This window comes from Diadema setosum, chromosome 21, assembly GCF_964275005.1.
Source record: "Diadema setosum chromosome 21, eeDiaSeto1, whole genome shotgun sequence".
Taxonomy (NCBI): domain Eukaryota; kingdom Metazoa; phylum Echinodermata; class Echinoidea; order Diadematoida; family Diadematidae; genus Diadema; species Diadema setosum.
Window position 1 is genome coordinate 23,052,246 of NC_092705.1, and position 19,751 is coordinate 23,071,996.

General features: G+C 38.4%; 1 protein-coding gene across 1 annotated transcript; it reads left to right on the forward strand.

The window, feature by feature from the left end:
- The first annotated feature begins 7,958 nt into the window (after window positions 1-7,958).
- On the forward strand, window positions 7,959-19,527 carry LOC140244279 (COP9 signalosome complex subunit 6-like). Its single transcript, XM_072323926.1, has 8 exons — window positions 7,959-8,148; window positions 8,814-8,945; window positions 9,556-9,644; window positions 10,508-10,570; window positions 11,378-11,540; window positions 15,169-15,362; window positions 16,079-16,147; window positions 16,881-19,527. The coding sequence occupies exons 1-8, from the start codon at window positions 7,980-7,982 to the stop codon at window positions 16,950-16,952; spliced, it is 951 nt and encodes a 316-aa protein (XP_072180027.1). The 5' UTR covers window positions 7,959-7,979; the 3' UTR covers window positions 16,953-19,527.
- The last annotated feature ends 224 nt before the right edge of the window (window positions 19,528-19,751 follow it).

Genomic DNA, 19,751 nt, shown 5'->3' on the forward strand with positions numbered 1-19,751 from the left:
AGAGATGGGAAGATCTCGAAAGGAACGAGTTAACCCTTTGTGTTCATAGAGTGTCGCTTGGTACGGAAAACCACCGCAGAGTTAATGAGTACGAATAAGGTCAAAAGTCCCGCGCAAACAGAAAGGATTAAAGGGAAAATCCGGTCCAAATATAAGTTAGTCTGATTTAAAAAAAAAAAAAAAGAAAAAAAAAAGAAAGAGTAAAATCTTATGAGTTCAACGGTAAAAATTTGACTGAAATCGGATGGAAAATAAGGAAGTTATGACATTTTGAATTTTTGCTGATTTCTGCAAAACAGTTCTTGTACAGTAGATATGAATGATGCAAATAAGTGACCTCACAATTTACCATTAATCGTGCACGAAAAAAAAAAAATAGCGAAAATTCAATGCATCTGCCATTGAAGTCTGAAACATGATATTATATTCCAGGTTGAATAACTTCAGAATAGTGATCAGTCAGATATACCAGGATTTGAGCTTCGGGCATATATCTGCGTTTGAATGAAAAACGGGAAATTTCAACATTTTATGTACAAACTTTAAATTTATGAATAGCAAGTTGTGAGGGGATGTCATGCTCACTTCGCCACTTGCATGTTCATATTGACCGTTCAAGAACCTGTTTCCTGAAAAATTAGCGAAACTTTTCAGTCTGACTGAAATAATCATGAGAAGAAGGGAAAAGAGAGCTGGAAAGGAAGGGAAGAAGAGGACGAGGACGAGGAAGAAGAAATGGTAGAGAGGAAAAGTTCAAAAGAAAGAGAAGAAAAAGAAGAGAATGATAAGAAAAAAATGAATGGGCAAAGAAGAAAAGAAGACTATAAATTGAAGATATAATGATAAAGAAAAGGAGGAAGATAAAGAGAAAAGGTGCAAACAGAAGAAAGAGAAGAGGAGTAAGAAGAAGACGAAGAAGAAGAAGATGAAGATGAAGAAGAGGAGGATGACAGGTCCAGACCTCACCATGGTGAGGAATCCGTTTGGGGAATTAGTGAAAGGTTTTATTTACCATTGGGAGCAGTGATTTAAAAAAATAATTCGAGTTATCACTTTTGATGCATATTATGTGTAGGTAAGTATAGTTATCCGGCCTCCATTTATCCGGATCTCTCTATTATACGGACGCAATCTCGCCGTGATTTTTTTTTAAATAATTAGGAAAGAGGAAAGAGGGCCATCTTCCTCGTCAAGCTTAGCTTATGATGATGGTCCCCTGCATTTCATTTTTATCATTTCCTATTGCTTCCTTTCATATATGATATTCGTTCTTGAAAAAAAAAAATGTATGTAAGATCCAAACGTTACGAATATTAGCTGTGTAAATGACTATGTAAGTATTTTGTTGATTTGTGGATTTGTATTGATTTTGAAATGCAGAAATAAAAACTGAACTGAACTGAACTGAACTCCTTGAGAACTCCTACACAAACACACATGAATTACATATTACTTCCAACATTAACATACACCTCTATTTTGGGGTCTGGTTACTGAGTGTAACAATGAAAAGGTTGCAGTATACACATTACTACATGTGGTACTACAATGGGCTACATCAGTACATGTGTATGTATATGTACATGTATAAAGCACTGATTCTCCCGTATCCGGCCAAATCCCTTATCCGGATGAGCCCCGGTCCCGACTTGTCCGGATACGAGAGGTTCAACTGTATAGTATCCTAAAACATCATACCATATAAAAGTTTCGCAATAAAGTCTAAAATATGATTTGAGATATCACTATTTTTTCTCACTAAACCATAACTGCAGACGTTTTTCTTTTCTAGGTTTTATTTTATTATAACTGTTTACTGATTATCTAACAATATTAAACATTAGTTATACTGATTAACATTTGTACATTGGTTGTTTCTATCCTTAACTCACATTTTAGAACTACTCGTATTTTGAAGCACTAACTCTGGGTTTTTTGTTTCATCTAATACCCAAAATGTTACCGGTACGTGAAAGAAATTACGCAAAGGAATTGGGAAGCATTCAATTGAAGTTTGACAGAAATAGGACAGCCCCCAATATAACCAGCACAATAATAAAAGATATTAATTTCCAAAGTTTGCAATCTTCTCTCTATAGAAAGTCTAAAAGAATAGGTAATGTCACAGTAGTATAGAGTCATACGAATGAGATATAAGGGGAATTTCAAAGAAATTTATTTTTCTAATGCTGCAATCAAGAAAACCTCGCTCTCTATGATTGAAGAATGATTATGCCATGTGCGCCTCAACAAATTAGCCAGTCGATAAATAACGTAGCTTTACTGATAGTAGCGGTGAAAAAGTTTGACTGTTATTTCGGTTAGAACGTCATTAAAATGCCAATTTCGATCAGCAAATGCATGTACACGGCTCCCGTGTCATATCTTGGAAGCTAGAGGTATTTCATTCTCTGCCAACGTGAATACTGGTGAATCATACAGTCCTTATACGCCGGTTAAGACACGTGACTAAGTACTGTACACGGTGGTTCGGCGGTAGGTCCACTTCCTGAGAAATTGTCAACCCGCTCGCGCTCTGTGCACAGGCATGCCCCAGGTCTGTGTCCATGGATGTCAAAATATGACGCGATATTATTTTGTCTATCTCTTGTCATTCCGAGATGGATCTCTATAAAAGTTCGGAGTTTATCACCCTCATGTGAACGACAGCAAATTGCCCACCAAGGACCCCAAGAAATCCGTTCCCAATTTTCGCATTCTTCATCCCCCTCTTTTGAGTGGCACATAATTACCAAGTCCCCCGACCTGCATGCCGTTGGTAACTCATATGATCATTCAAGTTCTGTCAGTGTCGCCCCATAATGAGGGTAAATCTTGATTATTAAAGGACAAGTCCACCTTCATATACATGGGGATTGAGTGGATGCAGCAATATATCAGTGAAAGTTTGGGGAAAATTAGTCAATCCGTTCAAAAGTTACGAATTTTTAAAGTATTATTTTGCATAGTCACTGCTGGATGAGAAGACTACTACGGTGTATGATGCCACCTGCGTAGAACGATATAATGAAAATGAAGAGAATTTCACAAAATGTTATTTTTTTAAAGTGCACATTTCCCCCAACATCGTCACTGACATATATTATGTTAAGTGTAATTACATGTATTCCCCCTGCCTTCTGAGAGAGGCGAGTCAAGCGTTCTTCTATTGCGAGAAAAATGAAAATATGTGTGATTTTCTTTATAATTATTTTCTTTATATAGTTCTACACATGCGGCATCACAAGCTGTACAGTAGTCTTCTCATCCAGCAGTGACTGAGCAGAAATTCATAACTTTTGAATGGATCGTCCGATTTTCCTCAAACTCTCATTGATGTGTTCCACAAATATTGCTATATTCAATTGCACTCAATCCACATGTCTATGAAGGTGGACTTGTCTTTTAAAGTGACATTCCGTTTAAAAAGAACTCGTCCTTCTTCACCTGATCAGAGGCACATACACATTACCGTTATACACAAGGGGAAACGGATGACATTTTTTTAAGGAGAGAACCCGTTCTCTCAGGGTTATTGGTTCCGTTGTTCCCGTCTGCGCCGATCTTGCACGCGATAACTCTAGGTAAAGTTTTGGGAGTAAACAGTCGCAAAGTTCAGCGGTGTTGACAAGGCATGACTTCATTACATGTGCGCTTGAACATTCGGGACCAGTAGGAGGGAATGGTTGGTGATGTTTGCAACAAAAAAAAAGTAAATTGTCTGTTTGTTTGTTTTTATTTCTGCATTTTTGTTTTCAAATCACTGCATATAACAAGAGAATACGTATAGGCCGACATTTTGAAAATAACATTACACGACGCATAGGCGTAGCGTACTGTCTTACAAATCAATTCAAAATACATGATACATACATTATGAGCATAACAGTTGGCATTGAGGTGGTTTGTGTAAAGAACAAAGTCGGCAGGGCTAACAACCAGTGACAATGATTAGATGGGAAGGAATCGTAGTTAGTGAATTATTAATCCAAAACAAGTAGTGTTATCTTCTTGGTGCGAAGCAGCGGGAGTATCGTGAAACGATGATTCCATAATACAAGTCATGCAATAATTATACAGTCATGTAAGTGCGGGGCAGCGGAACCGGGGGAGGACACACACTTTTCGCTTTACAAATTCATTCCCCTCATAAAGAATTCTACCAATTAACCCATGCACTCCAAGGGTTCAGCAGAGAGATTCTTCCCGTCAAAGCGGGGAGGGCGTAGGAGGGGGGGGGGGGGGGCAACTACTGGCCCTTAAAATCCCCTAAACATCCACACACACTGAAAATGTTCCGCGGCCCCTAAAGTGATTTCTATTTAACTATTGTTGTTTATTCTATTCAATTCCCATGCATTATTTCCCTCGATGATAGTAGATTACAGAGTATGTTACTGAGAAAAACATAAATAAACTTGAACTTGAACTTGAAGTATGATATGTATGTATGTGTGAGTGTGTGTGTGTGTGTGTGTGTGTGTGTGTGTGTGTGTGTGCTAGTATGTATCAGTCTCATTCCTGCAGCAAAATCAGGGGATAATCATAAATCTCTGTGTTTCGATAACATTGTCTCAGAGATTTTACACATCAGATATTGCCCTATGCTTTAAGTCCGTCATTGTTTTAGTATCTTTTTGTCGTTCACAATATGAAAGCCATATCCGAGTACGTCAATTAGATCAGACAATACACAGTCATATCTATAGGCAGTGCAGGATGTTACTGTTTCTCTTTGTTTGTTTATTTACTTTTCTAAAGTTAATCTACATAAGAAGAGCAACAATAAAGAATGAGAGCAACAATGAGAAAATTTGGCAATAACATTAAGTCACGTATTGAATATTGCACATTGTCCTTTATCAAATCGTTATAGCTGATACACACATTCACAAAACAAAATGGGAAATAATCATTAAGAAAAAGGGGGTACATGTATTTGAAAGACTTGTGAATGCCGCGCTACTTGCAGACTTGAGGAGAAAATGCCGCCAACTATTATTAAGTATAATGAGTGCGTGCGCGCACACACACTCACACACATCTCCACACACACACACATCCCCACCGACACACAGTCATCAGCACAGCATGCTGAGATCCGCAAAAAAAAAAAAAGTCACGTAGTTGGTGCGAAGAGTGATAAAAATTAGCGACAGCAAACGGATGGAGGGTAAAAAGGTCGGGACGGAAGGGTGTTGAAGGAGGCTGGAAGGGGACGGGGAGAAGAGAAAAGGGTACTAGTAGGCCCTATATGGGACGGGGGTGCGAGGATGGCTTGATGAACAATTTCGAGCTTATCAAATCTCTTTGGGCATAACACACGGCCGGCCGGCGCCACGTTTTTAAAAATGGGGGGGGGGGCACTTCCGGTTTTCATGAGCTAACAAGAGAAAAAACAAGCTAACAAATAAAAAAAATAAAAAAATAAAAAAAGGTTTTCAGCTCAAACACAAGGGCTCTATTGCGCTCAATGGTGTCTTTCATATTTTTTTTTTCTAGTGCCACTTCCAGGGTAAACATAAAAAATTTGGGGCCCAAAGTGGTGACACCCTATGAATTCTTACGTACGGATGCAAAAAAAAAGTGGGGGCCAAGCCCCACCCCGCCGCCCCTGTGACAAACCAATATCCTAATCCTTGCATTCACTACAGAAAGATCAAAGAGGAAGAATGAAAAGAAGGAGAAGAAGAAAAGGAGAAGGATGAAAAAGAGAAGATGATGATGACGTAAAAAAAATGAAGGAGGAGAAGGAGAAGAAAATAAAAAGAAGAGAAACAATGATAATGAAAAAAAAGGAGCCTGAAGCAGCTGAAGCAGAAGTATCAGATGCAGAGAAGAAGGCCTTGGAGAAGATGTCGCAAAGAAGGAAGAGGCGGTAGACGTGAACAAAAAACATTTTTGTATAGGAGGAATGATTGTTGGGAAGGGAAATTGATGGAAAAAAAAGAAAATGGCAAAGAAATGGAGAATAGATTTGGAAACATTGTAAGCACAGTGAGTGTAACTTCGAAAAGAAGCAGAGTGGAAACTAAAATAATAATGATACTAAAGTCCAACAGGGAAGCATGACATGTATGAGTGGAAGAAAGAAGAAATTGTGAGGAAGGGATGTGGAAGAGAAGTGAGAAAAGAGAAGAGAGAAGATGAAAGGACATTAAAGAAATGAAAAGGGAGTAATTCGTCTAAATGACCACAAGAAGCAGAAGAAAAAGAAAAGAAGAAAAGAAACCTAGCGTAATTTTGTGCAGCTGCTCGAAAAGATGAATCAAACGTAGGTGGCGTAATTCCTGAACTCAACGCAACCCAACATTCATCTACTGTCAGTGACTGTATTCAACAATTAGGGAGGCATCCCACCTCCAGTAATATTCTCCGGCCGGCCTGATCCAACAGTCGAGCTTTCACTGAATTTTTCAAGGATGTAAATATGGCGGGGGGGGGGGGGGGGGATTCATTGCAGATAGTAATGTGCTACATCGTGAGAAGTTACCCAAACTTATAATGTTGTTTCATTCTGCATAATTCGATTCGTTGATCTACTTCTATGTTTGTTTGTGTTTTTTTTTTTTTGTCTTCATACAAAAAGTAACACAACATAATAAGATTCAGGATGTAGGCCCTATTTTTCTTTCAATTAGTGAATATTATTACCATTACGCACGTTCATCATCTGAAGCCTCTATTCTGTAGCTTCATTTCTATTGTAGTTATATAACCTTATTTATAGCATCACTATCTTTACCATATTTTTCTCATGTTATACATTCAATACTATTTCATTTGAAAAAAAAAAAAATCACATTCTCGCCATAATTATGAAATCTAGGGGCTTCTGTACACTCCCCTGCCTGTTTTGTCGATGTTGTTGTCCAGTGTTGTACAGTGGCGGATCCAAGCGGGGCACACCGGGCGCGCAACCCCCCCCCCCCCTTTATTTTTTGTTAAAACAAAATATATAAAAGCAAAAATGGGGGGGGGGGCGTGCCCCCTTTTAATTTTGTAACTTAGGCGCCTCCCCTTTATGAAATTTCTGGATCCGCCCCTACTGTGTCTATTTTGATTTGTTACTTGTTGCCGTTTTAGATTCGTGCCTGCGGGTAGGCCTACAACTATAACTTGTTGCCTGATTTGACAATGCATGACCTGTGAGTTCATGCCGTCCTTACAGCTGCATGCATTCAAACTTTGTATTTTTTTTTTTTCAGACAGGGGCCTATAAAGCTTATTGCAGGCAATCCCGGTTTTCTGTTAGAAGTATAAAGTCTATGTACTGTTGAATAAACCCTGTAGGGCTCACAGAATCGTTAAATGTACCACTAAATAAAAGAAGAAAAAATTAATCAAAAATCAAAATGCAGTTTGGCATTAAACTGAATAGCTGCAGATATTGAGTATGAATTCCTCTACAAACTGCACTGAGTTGGAAGATGAAAGCTTTTCTCATGGAATATAGAAGGGACTATTGATTGGGTGCATGTACAGAAAATAGGCCTATGTGATTTTGGGAGTAATAAGAACTCGTAGTCTGGCTTTGCTAACAATTGGACATAGTTTCAACTGAAGAACCCCCCCCCCCCCCCCTTGGAAATTGGATGGATGAAAGGGTATATCTCACTTTTTTTTCAGGTTAGTGAAAATGAAACACCTCATTTCTCGCAGCTATTTTACAGATTTTTTTGAATTTTGAATTTTGAATGTTAACACACGTCTCTATGGGGAAATATTTACCCGTGTGAGCCCTGTAGTTTTAACCATAGAGATTTGGGAGGAGAAAAAATCTCTTTGATAGTTAGTGACAGCTTTTAAATCACTATGGTGTAAAACACTCTCTGAGTGATACACGCCATTAAAACTAAAACAACAACAAAAACAGCTTAGTCTAAAAATTGCGGAGCGCCAGCTATCAGCGATTTAATGTGCAGTGTGTCCTGACAAGAGAGTTCCTGAAACAAAAATAGTAAGAGTAGACATCGAAAATGGCATCGCAAATGGAGGTAGAAGGCGCTTCTGCGTCTACTCAGCAGTCTGTGATGGCCTCCAGTGGGACATCTGGAAGTGTTGCTGTTGCTCTCCATCCTTTGGTTGTAATGAACATTTCAGAGCACTGGACAAGGATCCGAGCACAAGAAGGAAAACCGACGCAAGGTATTAGTTCTGTAGTGTAATGTAGCCCCATATATTCACTTTCGTGTAACTTGTCTGAAATCGGGACGGACGAGTGCGTATGACACAACCCTTTGATAGATTAGCATTGTTTGTATTCAGTGCCAGTATGAAATCGTGACCCACGCAATGCAAATGTCTACCAATCCTTGGTGAATCATCTCTTTTGATTCCAAAACTACTGGTCTTTAAATTGACTCTTGAGTCTTGAGTCTTGTCTCTTTATAGATTCTGTTACAAATTTAGTCTTGAAATTTAGCTCTTATTAACCAGGAAAAACAAGTAAGATCAATAGAAAACATCTACAAATTCAATATTGTATCATGTTTGTTTCATCTTTATCATGCATGCAACGTGGATGTGGACATTGGGATGATGGTACGGAAGTCTGTAGACGACTGACTTGAGGTTCAGTAATGCTCTTTTGTTGAGGGAAAATTATCATGACATTGAACAACATAAAATAGAAAATGACCACTAATCATAAGTATTTATGATGTCATGTTTGCTGTTAGCAGAGTGTAGGATATCTAGGCAAAATCTAATATGATAATCCTACTCTTCAAAAGAAAAATTGCAATTTAGGATAGATTTTTAGTCTTTTCAGCCAAGTTATTTATTGTGGTAAACTTTTCATTGTTTCCCAGTTCTTGGAGCATTGATTGGCAAACAAGAAGGAAGAAACATTGAGATTCTAAACTCTTTTGAGTTGCTGTTTGATGTCATCGAGGGAGACATCATTGTTGACCGGGAATACTACAACACCAAGGAGGAGCAATGTAAGTGTCTCTAGGAGTCTTAAGTTACCCTTTTTATAGGCAGAAAAATCTGTTTTGGAAGAGTTTTATAATTTTTGTTAGTTTGTTTACTCTGATGAATCTCAGTATACAAAAAGAACCTTCCCATAGTCACTGAAGTGGGGGGATCTTGACCGAGGGTAAACCAAATAAAGGGTGGGATGCCTCACCCTCCTCCAGTTTACGGCTGATTCACAGTCCTGGATCGATGAATTTTAACTCACATTTTATGATGAAATTGAAATAATCCCTGAATACAGTGCACTCACCAGCTTTATGTAATATCAACACACAGTGACCAGCTCATTAACAAGTTTGCTTTTACTGAATATGTATGAAATGCCTCATGACATGTATGGTATTGGCACATGAAGGTTGCATTAAAAATTCTAAATAATGTAATGAAGATTTCACCAAATGTGGATGGATTATAAACAGACACATGCCGTCTTCCAATATTTGCTTGAATGGAGGTGTTTTTATAAGCTGTCAGGAGGCATAATTTTCTTAAATATCAAATGTACATGTACTCCCTAGAGGTGCCACAACACATTACTGTTTCTCTTCACCTCGATTTCTGTTTGTATCACAGTCAAGCAAGTGTTCAAAGATCTTGAGTTTCTTGGGTGGTACACCACAGGAGGAGCCCCAAATGAAGCAGATATCAAGGTTCACAAACAGGTAAGTCATACTACAATTTAGTAGATATACTTGTGATGAAATACTTCAATTTCACTAAGTGTGGTCAAGGCAGCTGGAAGGGTTTGGTCAGAAATTTTGGAGTGATGGTACAAAATTTTCAAGAACTCAAGATGACTGCATATCATTTGTAGATGGCAACATTCCTGATTAGGGTACTAAATTAATATTATCTGAAGTATGTGTGCAGAGCTGTCAAATGATATTTTTGTGGAGAAGTTCAAATAAAGAACTCTCTTGTGCTGAACAAAGCAACTTAATTTTGATTATATGTTTTTAGGTTTGGGATTTTCCTTTGAATTTTCTGACTTCATCCACTCACTCAAGCTTAAACAAAAAAATATGAAAAAGGGGAAACCAACCCATTCCCTCCATAAAAAAAAAAGTGTACACTGTGGGGGAATTGTGCACATAAATTTATTACAGTGTTTACGTTGTATATGAAAAAGAGAATTGAAGACATGGCCATCTTCAAATCATGCTATTATTTCAAGTAGTCATTTGTTCGTTGGTACCTTTAAAAACCTAACCAAGTTCCAACAAATTTGTGCAGTTCAAATAAACTCAGCCATTGGATATATATTCCAAATGATGGTCTACAGTTTCTTCATGAAGTTGTTCAGACAATTTTGTACGAATATTCTTAGAAAATAGACAATTATGTTTGTCAGAAAATGTTTTCATTGTCAACACTTTTCCATGGTTCTTCGACAGGGATATAATATGAGCAGGACGAACACCTGATATTCATTAGCAATTTTATGAAAGAAAGCATAGCTTCTGTTAACTCATCTTCTCTCTGTTGCAATGCCATTGTTATCTCTGTATCAATGTCTTCCCCACAGATCTGTGAAATCAATGAAAGTCCAATCTTCTTGAAGCTGAATCCTCTATCAAGACAAGCAGATGTAAGCTTACAAACATAAACACTTACATATTTTGCACGGACGTGCCAGTATAATTGCAATTTTTACAGAATGTAGACAGTGGGTATAATCAGTTGCTCTCCACAAGTCACTGGGAGTTTTGGCTTGTTACAAACGATGCTTTCTGTCAGTGGTGGGCCAGCAGTGTAATGCAACACCATCCCACTAGTTCAAAAGGAAAAAAAAAAAAAAAGGAAAATAACAGTGCTCAAATGCTGGATCTATTTTGCTTTGAGACATACATGTACTTGGTCCAAACCCACACAGAATTCACCTCTGCTGCGAAAGATGCAGCTCTTCAAGCATCCTTTTGCTTGTAAAACCCAACTTCTGAAACCACTTATGCAATGTTCGAACCATAAATGCATGACAGCCAACCTCAAATGGAAAACAAGAGACCTTCCAACCATTGTCTGAGCACTCTGCTTCCAGCTCAAGATACCTTGTAAGCTTGCGCTCAAAGGTATCTAGTCATTTATTGTTCTCCCATGGTACGGTCAGCTCTCCAGAAATCACTTGTACTTGACGGAGTCATCAGCCCTCAAAACTCTATCTGAACACAGATACTGCTGTGAGCACCACATTACTGGGATGATATAAACAATTGAAAAAAAGGCATTTTGGTAGGAAAATGAGTTTGTAAGGAAAATAAGTTTGTAAGAAAAATATTAATGAGTTTGTAAGGAAAATATCTTCAGTCTTACATTCTTCTTGCACTATCATGAAAGTGCTTACATACATACGTGTACATATGTACAGAACTGATGCTGTCTACTGTTCTGTCTGCAGCTTCCAGTCACGATGTATGAGTCTGTGATTGATCTGATACAAGGCGTGGCCACCATGCTCTTTGTGGAGCTCAACTTCACGCTGGCTACGGAGGAAGCTGAGCGGATTGGGGTGGATCACGTCGCCAGGGTAACCAACAGCGAGACTATGGAAAGTTCCATGGGTAAGAATCACTTTGAACCTCAAAGGGTTCACGACTTTGTTTGCTTCCGTTGATTTTTTTAAAGGAAATATTCTTTTGTAGTGAACTTTGTGTGCACAGTTTCATATAGTCCACAATCTTTGTTTTTATTTATTTATTTATTAATTTATTTTTGTCGAGGAGTGCCTTGATAGAGTTGATAGCTTGGAATTTTCATAATTATTTTTAGAAGAGAAAAGAAATTGAATTTGGCCTGTTGTGAGGGAAAACCTGTTGTGTTATAAGATAAGCCATCTGACTAGACTTATAGTTGTATGAAAAAGTCATTGGACTAGTTGCACTTTTTGAGTTATATACTGTAATAGTAATTCCAAAAACCAAGGAAGTTTATAATGCTATGCTGTATTTCACCATCATAATTTCGACTACTTGTTGTTAGCATTTCATAAAGTACAATTTATTGTACAATGATGTGAAAATATAATTTGTTTTTCATAAGAGCACTTGTATATTCATAAATATTTATCTGTTTCATTTACAGGATTTACAAAAATCCATGTGTGCTAAATTTCTAATTGATTCTCAAAATTGGCAGCACGTTCTCGTAAGATTACAATTTTTATGTTTCTCACTATGATTGGCAGGTTTCTTCCACAAAATTTCTAAATTCATGCAAATAGTAATTAATGTATCCACTCTCATTACCTCCGCCAAGGGAGGAGGTTATGTTTTCGTTACCGTTGGTTTGTGTGTGTGTTCGTTAGTTAGTTTGTCTGTGTGCAAAATAACTCAAAAAGTAGTTAAAGGATTGGGATGAAACTTGCAGGAATGGTTGAGAATGACACAAGTACCAAACGATTAACTTTTGGTAGTGATCCGAGAATTTGGGGGGAATTTATGAAGGATTTTTGATATTTTGGCAGGTAGGGTCAATGAACTTGGGAGTTCAGGCTGCGCGTATTTGAGGTTTGTATGCGCGCACTAAAGTGCGTGCTCTAGTTTCTGCTAGGGCGAGGTGCGCCGTGCAGCTGAGGGTTTATGACGTAACAATTAAAGGCTTCTACTAGTATATTGGGAAATTGGGCGACTTTCAGCACACTATAAACACTTTCAGCATGCTATAAGTACGTAGGCCTATGGGTGGAAATCACTGATATCTCTATGGAAGAACAAGATCAGTGATGGAAATGAGCTGCATGCTTGGCGGAGGTCTGCGCTCTCAGAGTGCTTCTCTAGTTTAATAATGTTTCCAGTGTAAGACAAGCACTGCCCCCCCAAGGAAAAACGCAGTATCTACATCCAGCTCCATTTCTCAACAACCGAGATATTCACCATTTTATGTTTTTGCCAAAGCCCCTGGAAAATATACTCTTTTGAAAAATTCCTTCATTGTGGAATTTTAGTCTATCTAGCTACCAATTTTCCTGGAAAATATCATTTTGTGATTTTGTTTTGTTTTTAAGTTATTAATGAAAATGTAGATACTTTGGGGAAACCCCATGCAATTGACTGATTTCCCCAAGGAAAAACGCAGTATCTACAATGGAACGTATTTCCCCAAGGAAAAACGCAGTATCTACAGCGGAATGACTGCCATAATTATGTATGCATGTAGACAGTTCTATACATCATTGTACAAGTATTCATGATGCACCATCCTCAACCTCTGGCCCTGGGGGATGCATCCTCCATCCCCCATTTATGCCCTGATTACAGAGGTGGCTTCATAACAATAGCATTAACAAATAACAGATCGTTCTTGGAACGTTTTGCTTACATTCCCAGACCGATCTTGCTGTAAACGTTACGCGTTTATAAGTATGAAGCTTGCCAGGGCTGTAATGTGATATGGCCTAGCCGCTAACTAATGTTAGCATCTAGGATACTAGATCTAGATCTGTACAGTCTAGGCTAGAGTCTGTCTAGACCAAAATAAATCTAATTCGGATGTCTGGACCTAGATCGATCTAGACTACTTCTAGTTTTTATATCGTTTATTCTAGGCTGGCTACGTAGCAGGCTACACGAGTCTACAGCCTCAGGCTATGCACGATACTCATAGAAAAAAAAAATAGCCTAACGTTAGAACTGCAGAAGGTTTAGTCTAAGCCCTTAGATTACCGGTCTAGGCCCCTACCTATTTTTCACATAATCTATTTTCCACTAGATCGCTGTCTATGTAATTTTAAGACAGTATGGTATGGAGTAGACTTCACTAGCGGTGTTAGATTTTGAGGATTCTGAGTGGTTAAGTTTTAGTCTTAGACTTCTTTCTTAGTTTTATAAACAGGCCTGCCGTAGAGTAGGCCTATTTTAGTCCTACACTACATCTTTCTTTAGACTTTCGGAATACGGACCCTGAAAGTTCTGATTAACGTTAAGTCTAACGTTAGAAAAGAGACGCAAGACTCAAACGTTACTGTCTAGACAAGTCTTAGACTTGGACTTAGGCCTAGATGTATAGGGTCTAACATGTTAGTATAAACGCGACGTTTATCCGATACAACACAAATAGATCCAGGCACCTAGGTCTATTGCCTTTCGACGAAACTTTCAGATTTGGAGCCTGAGGAATTTTGACAAGGGTCTAGGCCTATCAAAGTTACTTCACAACAAGTTAATATTGAAATAGTACGAAAGATGTTCATCATCGAGGTAGAATATGAGAGAAAAGCTGATCGTTAATCACACGAAGCAAGGTAAACATGCATTTGTGTTTAGAACTCTAACGTTACCTCGCTTCGTGTGACAAACATGCATTTGTGTTTACCTCGCTTTGTGTGACAAACGATCAGCTTTATTCTTTCAATATTGAAATAGTTTTGAATTACTTACTCATTATCTGCAGATAAATTTTTCTTGAGGGCTAGGCTCACGAGTAATTTTCCAGGCGACAACATTTTGTTTTAATCCAAGACAAGTACACACTCACACTGTATAAATGCTGACTAGCCGGCCGGGCCCTGTGCTGACTGCATGCTCAGTGCAGCTAATATGCAAGCTGTCAGTGTTGTGCTAGCTGTATTGTTTAATGTGCACTCGGTTAGTCTTAATCACACACTGTGTTTTATATTAGGATCACGATCTCATCAAAATATTTACTAATCAGTATTGTTTCGGTTAGATATTTTGAACATTATGTCTCATTATTGAGCAAGTATATCTAAAGAAAGTAATTTACGTTCAAATTACAGAACAACCGGCAAAGTATTCACATATATAAATAACAGTGTCTGGTAATTAAGACTAGCTTTGTAGATACTGCGTTTTTCCTGGGGGAAATATTCATGATGTAGATACTGCGTTTTTCCTTGGGGAAAGTGCAAGTTAAGTGTAGATACTGCGTTTGGCAGTTACGGAAAAGTAGCTTTCCAAACATTTTTTCAAAAATCTGAATATGTCATATGAAGAAGGATTGCCCACTGACTATATTTATGCAAAAAAGTGAAAATCGCCAAAAATGTTAGATACTGCGTTTTTCCTTGGGGGGGCAGAGCAGTACAATTCAGAGATGACCCTTGGCCTCTATACCTTGAGCTGTTGAAATGACTGTTATTATAAAGAATGGACAGAAGATGAAAGTGTTGTTGATGTTACTCTATGTTCCTTTACACCTCTCTCTCTCTCTCTCTATCATGCGGCTCCAAAGTTGCGGAGCACTTGATGGCTCAGCACAACGCAGTAAAGATGCTACACAGCCGTGTTAAGCTGATACTGGACTACGTGAAGGCCGTCCAGGCGGGAGAGGTCCCCATGAACCATGACGTCCTGAGGGACGCAAACAGTCTGTGCCACAGACTACCAGTTCTCCACCTCGACAAGTTTGACACCGACTTCTACAACGTGAGTTGGCCGTCCAATGTATGGAGTGTGGGATTATTTCTTTGGGCTGCTAAAGGGAAGCAATTTTCCCTTTACATCTCCAGACACTTTGCTGAACTTACCAAACTTTTTCATAAGCATTCAGCAATCCATCCAAATTTTTCATGCAGTTGCAAATTAGCAAGCCTACTCAGATGTAGCAATGTGCTTCAGTCAAACAGGAGAGCCACGGTGAAACAATAGGGAACAGGGGGATTTTAAAGGTAATATCTATCCATTGACAACAAGTTTGGAGTATATTTGTGCTAATCTACAAACAAAGCACAATTTAAGGGTTAAGCGTGGACCAGGGGACTGATGGGCTTTAACCCATTGAGGACGAGTCCCAAGTGTACTCAAGCAGGTGTCTGTGGGAGATGCGTGTTGTAGCAAAATCAGTCCTTCCTCAACGTGTTCAGCTCCACTCTGAAGAATAATTGGACAGTGAAGGTAAATTGTGCTCATAGAGAGTACATGAAGAATACATGTAACTGTGGATAAATTATAGCAGTTATTACCATACTATATGAAGGAATAGAAGAATGACAAATTTGTATATGTATGGGTTTATTTGATCTACAAACCGGATTAATGTTCTGGGATGAATTTTATGTGTCTGCTTAATATCATGTCTTCATTCTCACAAGGTCTTTGATTACAGTACTGTATGTCATGTTTGAAATCTTACCTCCATGCAGCAATGCAATGACGTAACCCTCATGGCATACCTAGGAGCAATCACCAAAGGATGCAACACAGTCAACCAGGTGAGTTAGAGTTCTTGGCTCTGTTGCATTCAAAAAATGCAATCAAACGCAAGACAGAAAAATCAAAGCTAAGTCAGGATATCGGCCAATCAGAATTAAGTATGCAGAGACTTTATGTGATTTGGCTTGGGTCGGTAGCACGTCTGCTACCAGATACAATGGACCTACATGTAGGTTCGATCCTAAAGTGTCTGTGAGCAATGTTGTGTGTAAATGTCCCGTTCCCTGCCCCTCGGGTGGGACACAAAATGAAGGTCTTGCTTGTGAGAAGGTTACAACTCAAGTACGGTAAAATGGTCCTGCCTCACATCCAACTGGACCCCATGGAAGACCAGCTAGTGCAACTGCTGAAAATGGGCTATCCAACCATCTTTTCAGATGGAAAAATGATACAAACAACTTTTTTTTTTTTAAATTCAACTTTTATGCAACTGTGCCTTGGATATTCAGACAATAAAAAAGTCGCTGATATGAGGTTTTTCAGATTTAAAAAGACTTAAGAATTGTTTTTATTTCTGATTTCTTTAGCACATAATGCTATGTGTAAAGCTATGCATGCATTTTTTTCATTGATAACTTCAGTGATAAAATTGATGTAGTAATTCATCTCTTGGTGTATTGATTCCTTAATCAAATAACATTTTCATTGTTATGTAATTGTATTTGTTTGAACTCATATTACAAATTATGTGTCATTTTTTCACATGTATTTAACTGTCCTCCTTCTTGGCAGTTTGTCAACAAGTTCAACGTGCTGTACGACAGGCAAGGCATGGGTCGTAGAATGAGGGGACTCTTCTTGTGAGTGGCATTCCAGCAATCAGCTCTCCATCAAGGACGTATCTCTTTGATATTGTGTTGCACTGTGACTGTGTCTGTCAACCAGCAACCAAGGAGTGACTCTGACTTGTGTCATGTGATTTGGCCAGAGTGTCATGTGATGTGGCCCATGTATCATGTGACATTGTGAAAGAACACCTTATATTACACCATATGAGGAATTGTGAAATGGACAGCAAGGCATGATGCAGTCACGGGACATTTTACAGTTTGGATATATATTCATACTCAGTACCAGCAAGAAAAAAAAAAGTACACATGCAAATGTTTGCTTATAACACGTGCATTCTGCCCATGTGAATTGTACTACCGTACAGCGGTATTGTATCAACCGTCAATAGACTTGAACACAAGCAAAATTCATTTTATTTGACAACAGCTTGTCATGGGTGTACATCTTCTGAATGCAGGCCTACAGCTAGAATTATATCTGACAGGATTTGCCGACATCCTTCCAGCTTAACATAGTACTCCCACACTGTATACACTGTTATTTTCGCGTACAGATATTTTCGCGAATGACAAGGTCACAGACATTTTTGTGAGATGTTGTTTTCGCGAATCAACGCCGCCGCTTACGTTAATGCTCTATTAACACAGCGTATGGAGTCATTTTTACGTGTTGTTAAATTTGTGATCCAACTGTGATTCGCAAAATAACAGCTTATACAGTATATGCAAGCATTAGTTGACTCTGATAGGAGTTGTGTGTTCATCCAGTCCCAAATGTAATTGGAGAATGAGAAAGAAGTTGATGGCAATGGAGGAATTTCTGATAGGCGCACAGGTAAAAACCTGGATGATAGGGGGATGAATGAACAATGGGATTGGTCATTCATACAATATGTACAATCTACCAAGATTGATAGGCATAGAGTGTATGCTGTGATGGAAAGAATCCCCCCCCCCCCACACACACACACACACACATTTATATGTTTATACATACACTGCTTTACTCATTAGGGAAATATAATGCACTGAACACTGGAAATTGTGTGAGGAAACAACTACTGAAAAAGCGGATATTTTCGCGCGACTAATTTTTCGCGCTAGGCCGGGTCAGAAGAGTTTCGCGTGTTTTTAATTCCGCGGAATCAAGACATCACGCACAGGAACGTATGGCAAGCAAAAATATTCGCGTGTTTTTATTTTCGCGCGAGTTTCTGGTTGCGCGAAGTGCGCGAAAATTTCCACTTTTACAGTATGCCAAGTCACCTTCATGTCCAGAAATGAAATGGTTTTTGTCAGTCATCAAATGATTTCATGTTCGGCGCTACTGCCAGTATAAGTGCTGTCTCAACACGAGCACCAGCAAAAATCTTGAGCTTGAAATCAGTTGGTGTTTGGAGATTGACCTCAAAATTATGATGTACAGGGTAGTTCCAGTAGCTAGTGTTGAGCCTGGTGCTGTCTGTTGATCCAAGTTTCAGTACACTGGACTCCTGGTTATAACAAATTCCTTGGGACCGGCAGTTTTCTTTGGTTATATTAAAATGTCATTATAACCGAACAGAATAAAAAAAAAAACAAAACAAAACAAAACAGAATGAATAATGTTGCAACCTGAATTTTTACTACAGGTGTACGTTGTGTCCGGAAATTTGTTACAACTATAACCGTGTTCGTTACAATGGGAGTGCACTGTATTCTTGGTGACATACAAATAGCCAAGTGATTTTTCCGTATTGGGTTACACCTGCCCCTAGGGATTACCAAAGTTGTAGTTACAGGTTCGGTGTTGATGTTAGTGTTGCTATAATGATGTCCATGGATGCACGTCCTCATTCGCATCTCACATCAAGTACGTATGTGCATAGCCTATGCTAATGCAATAGTCGTCCGTAGAAAATACAAGTGCATTGACACTATGTTAGCAGCCTTTGTTCTGCCCTACCCTTCAGTCTGAATTTGTCCCTTTGCTCAGTTATTGTATGTTCCTATGGCATGTGCACATTTGTATTCTTTCTGTCAAATACCATAGAAACCCCACTGTATAAAGGCCCTCGACACCAGAAATTGTGCAGTTTATCTGGTTCTTTCTTTGTTTAGTTGCTAGAAATGAAGGAATTTGTTTTATGCGGGGGCAGAGAAAAGCAGTTTTCTACAATCTGGTGCTGTGTTTTATCGTGATTTAAGGCATCATTTATACGTGTACAATGTACCCTTCTACCATTAAGGATATCAAATGCTTTAGTAAAATACTGTGCATGCTCATTGCATTGTATTGCTTTCTGCATTAGTCATGTGTATGTTTTATTTTTGAGTGACAGTTTTTTAAATCTTTATTGGGAGGGTGGAGGAATGGGTGATATAGGATGCTAAGGCAGAAATTGTGTCATGATGTTTTTATGTTACAGCATGATAATATTACACAGTTGTATTTCTTCAGCTGCAATTGAGTCTGATAAGCATAAATGTTATTTCTCTGTGAACAGTGTGCAATGTTTGCACTGCATTGTGTCAGCATTTATAGCAAATACATGTCTTATGATGAGAAATTTAGACAGATTTAAACACACAAAGTAAACTACATTGAATCTTCGTATGCTACAATTCTTTATTTCAGTTAGTAAAATATCTACAAAATCATACACACACAAAATGCACCCTCTATTCATGACAGTATAAGTTGCATGTGAATACAAATACAAGTCAAGTAACATGAATAAGATATCAGTGCTCAATAAATATTATACAGAGGGTACACATAGACACTTGCAAACAAAACACTCGGACACACATTAACATTTATTTACCAAAA

Bases quoted from the DNA above. Each gene is read 5' to 3' on its own strand.
- LOC140244279 (XM_072323926.1), top strand. From the start codon at position 7,980: ATGGCATCGCAAATGGAGGTAGAAGGCGCTTCTGCGTCTACTCAGCAG. The intron at 10,571-11,377 runs GTAAGCTTACAA...TTCTGTCTGCAG, and splicing joins CTCTATCAAGACAAGCAGAT to CTTCCAGTCACGATGTATGA. The intron at 15,363-16,078 runs GTGAGTTGGCCG...ACCTCCATGCAG, and splicing joins TTGACACCGACTTCTACAAC to CAATGCAATGACGTAACCCT.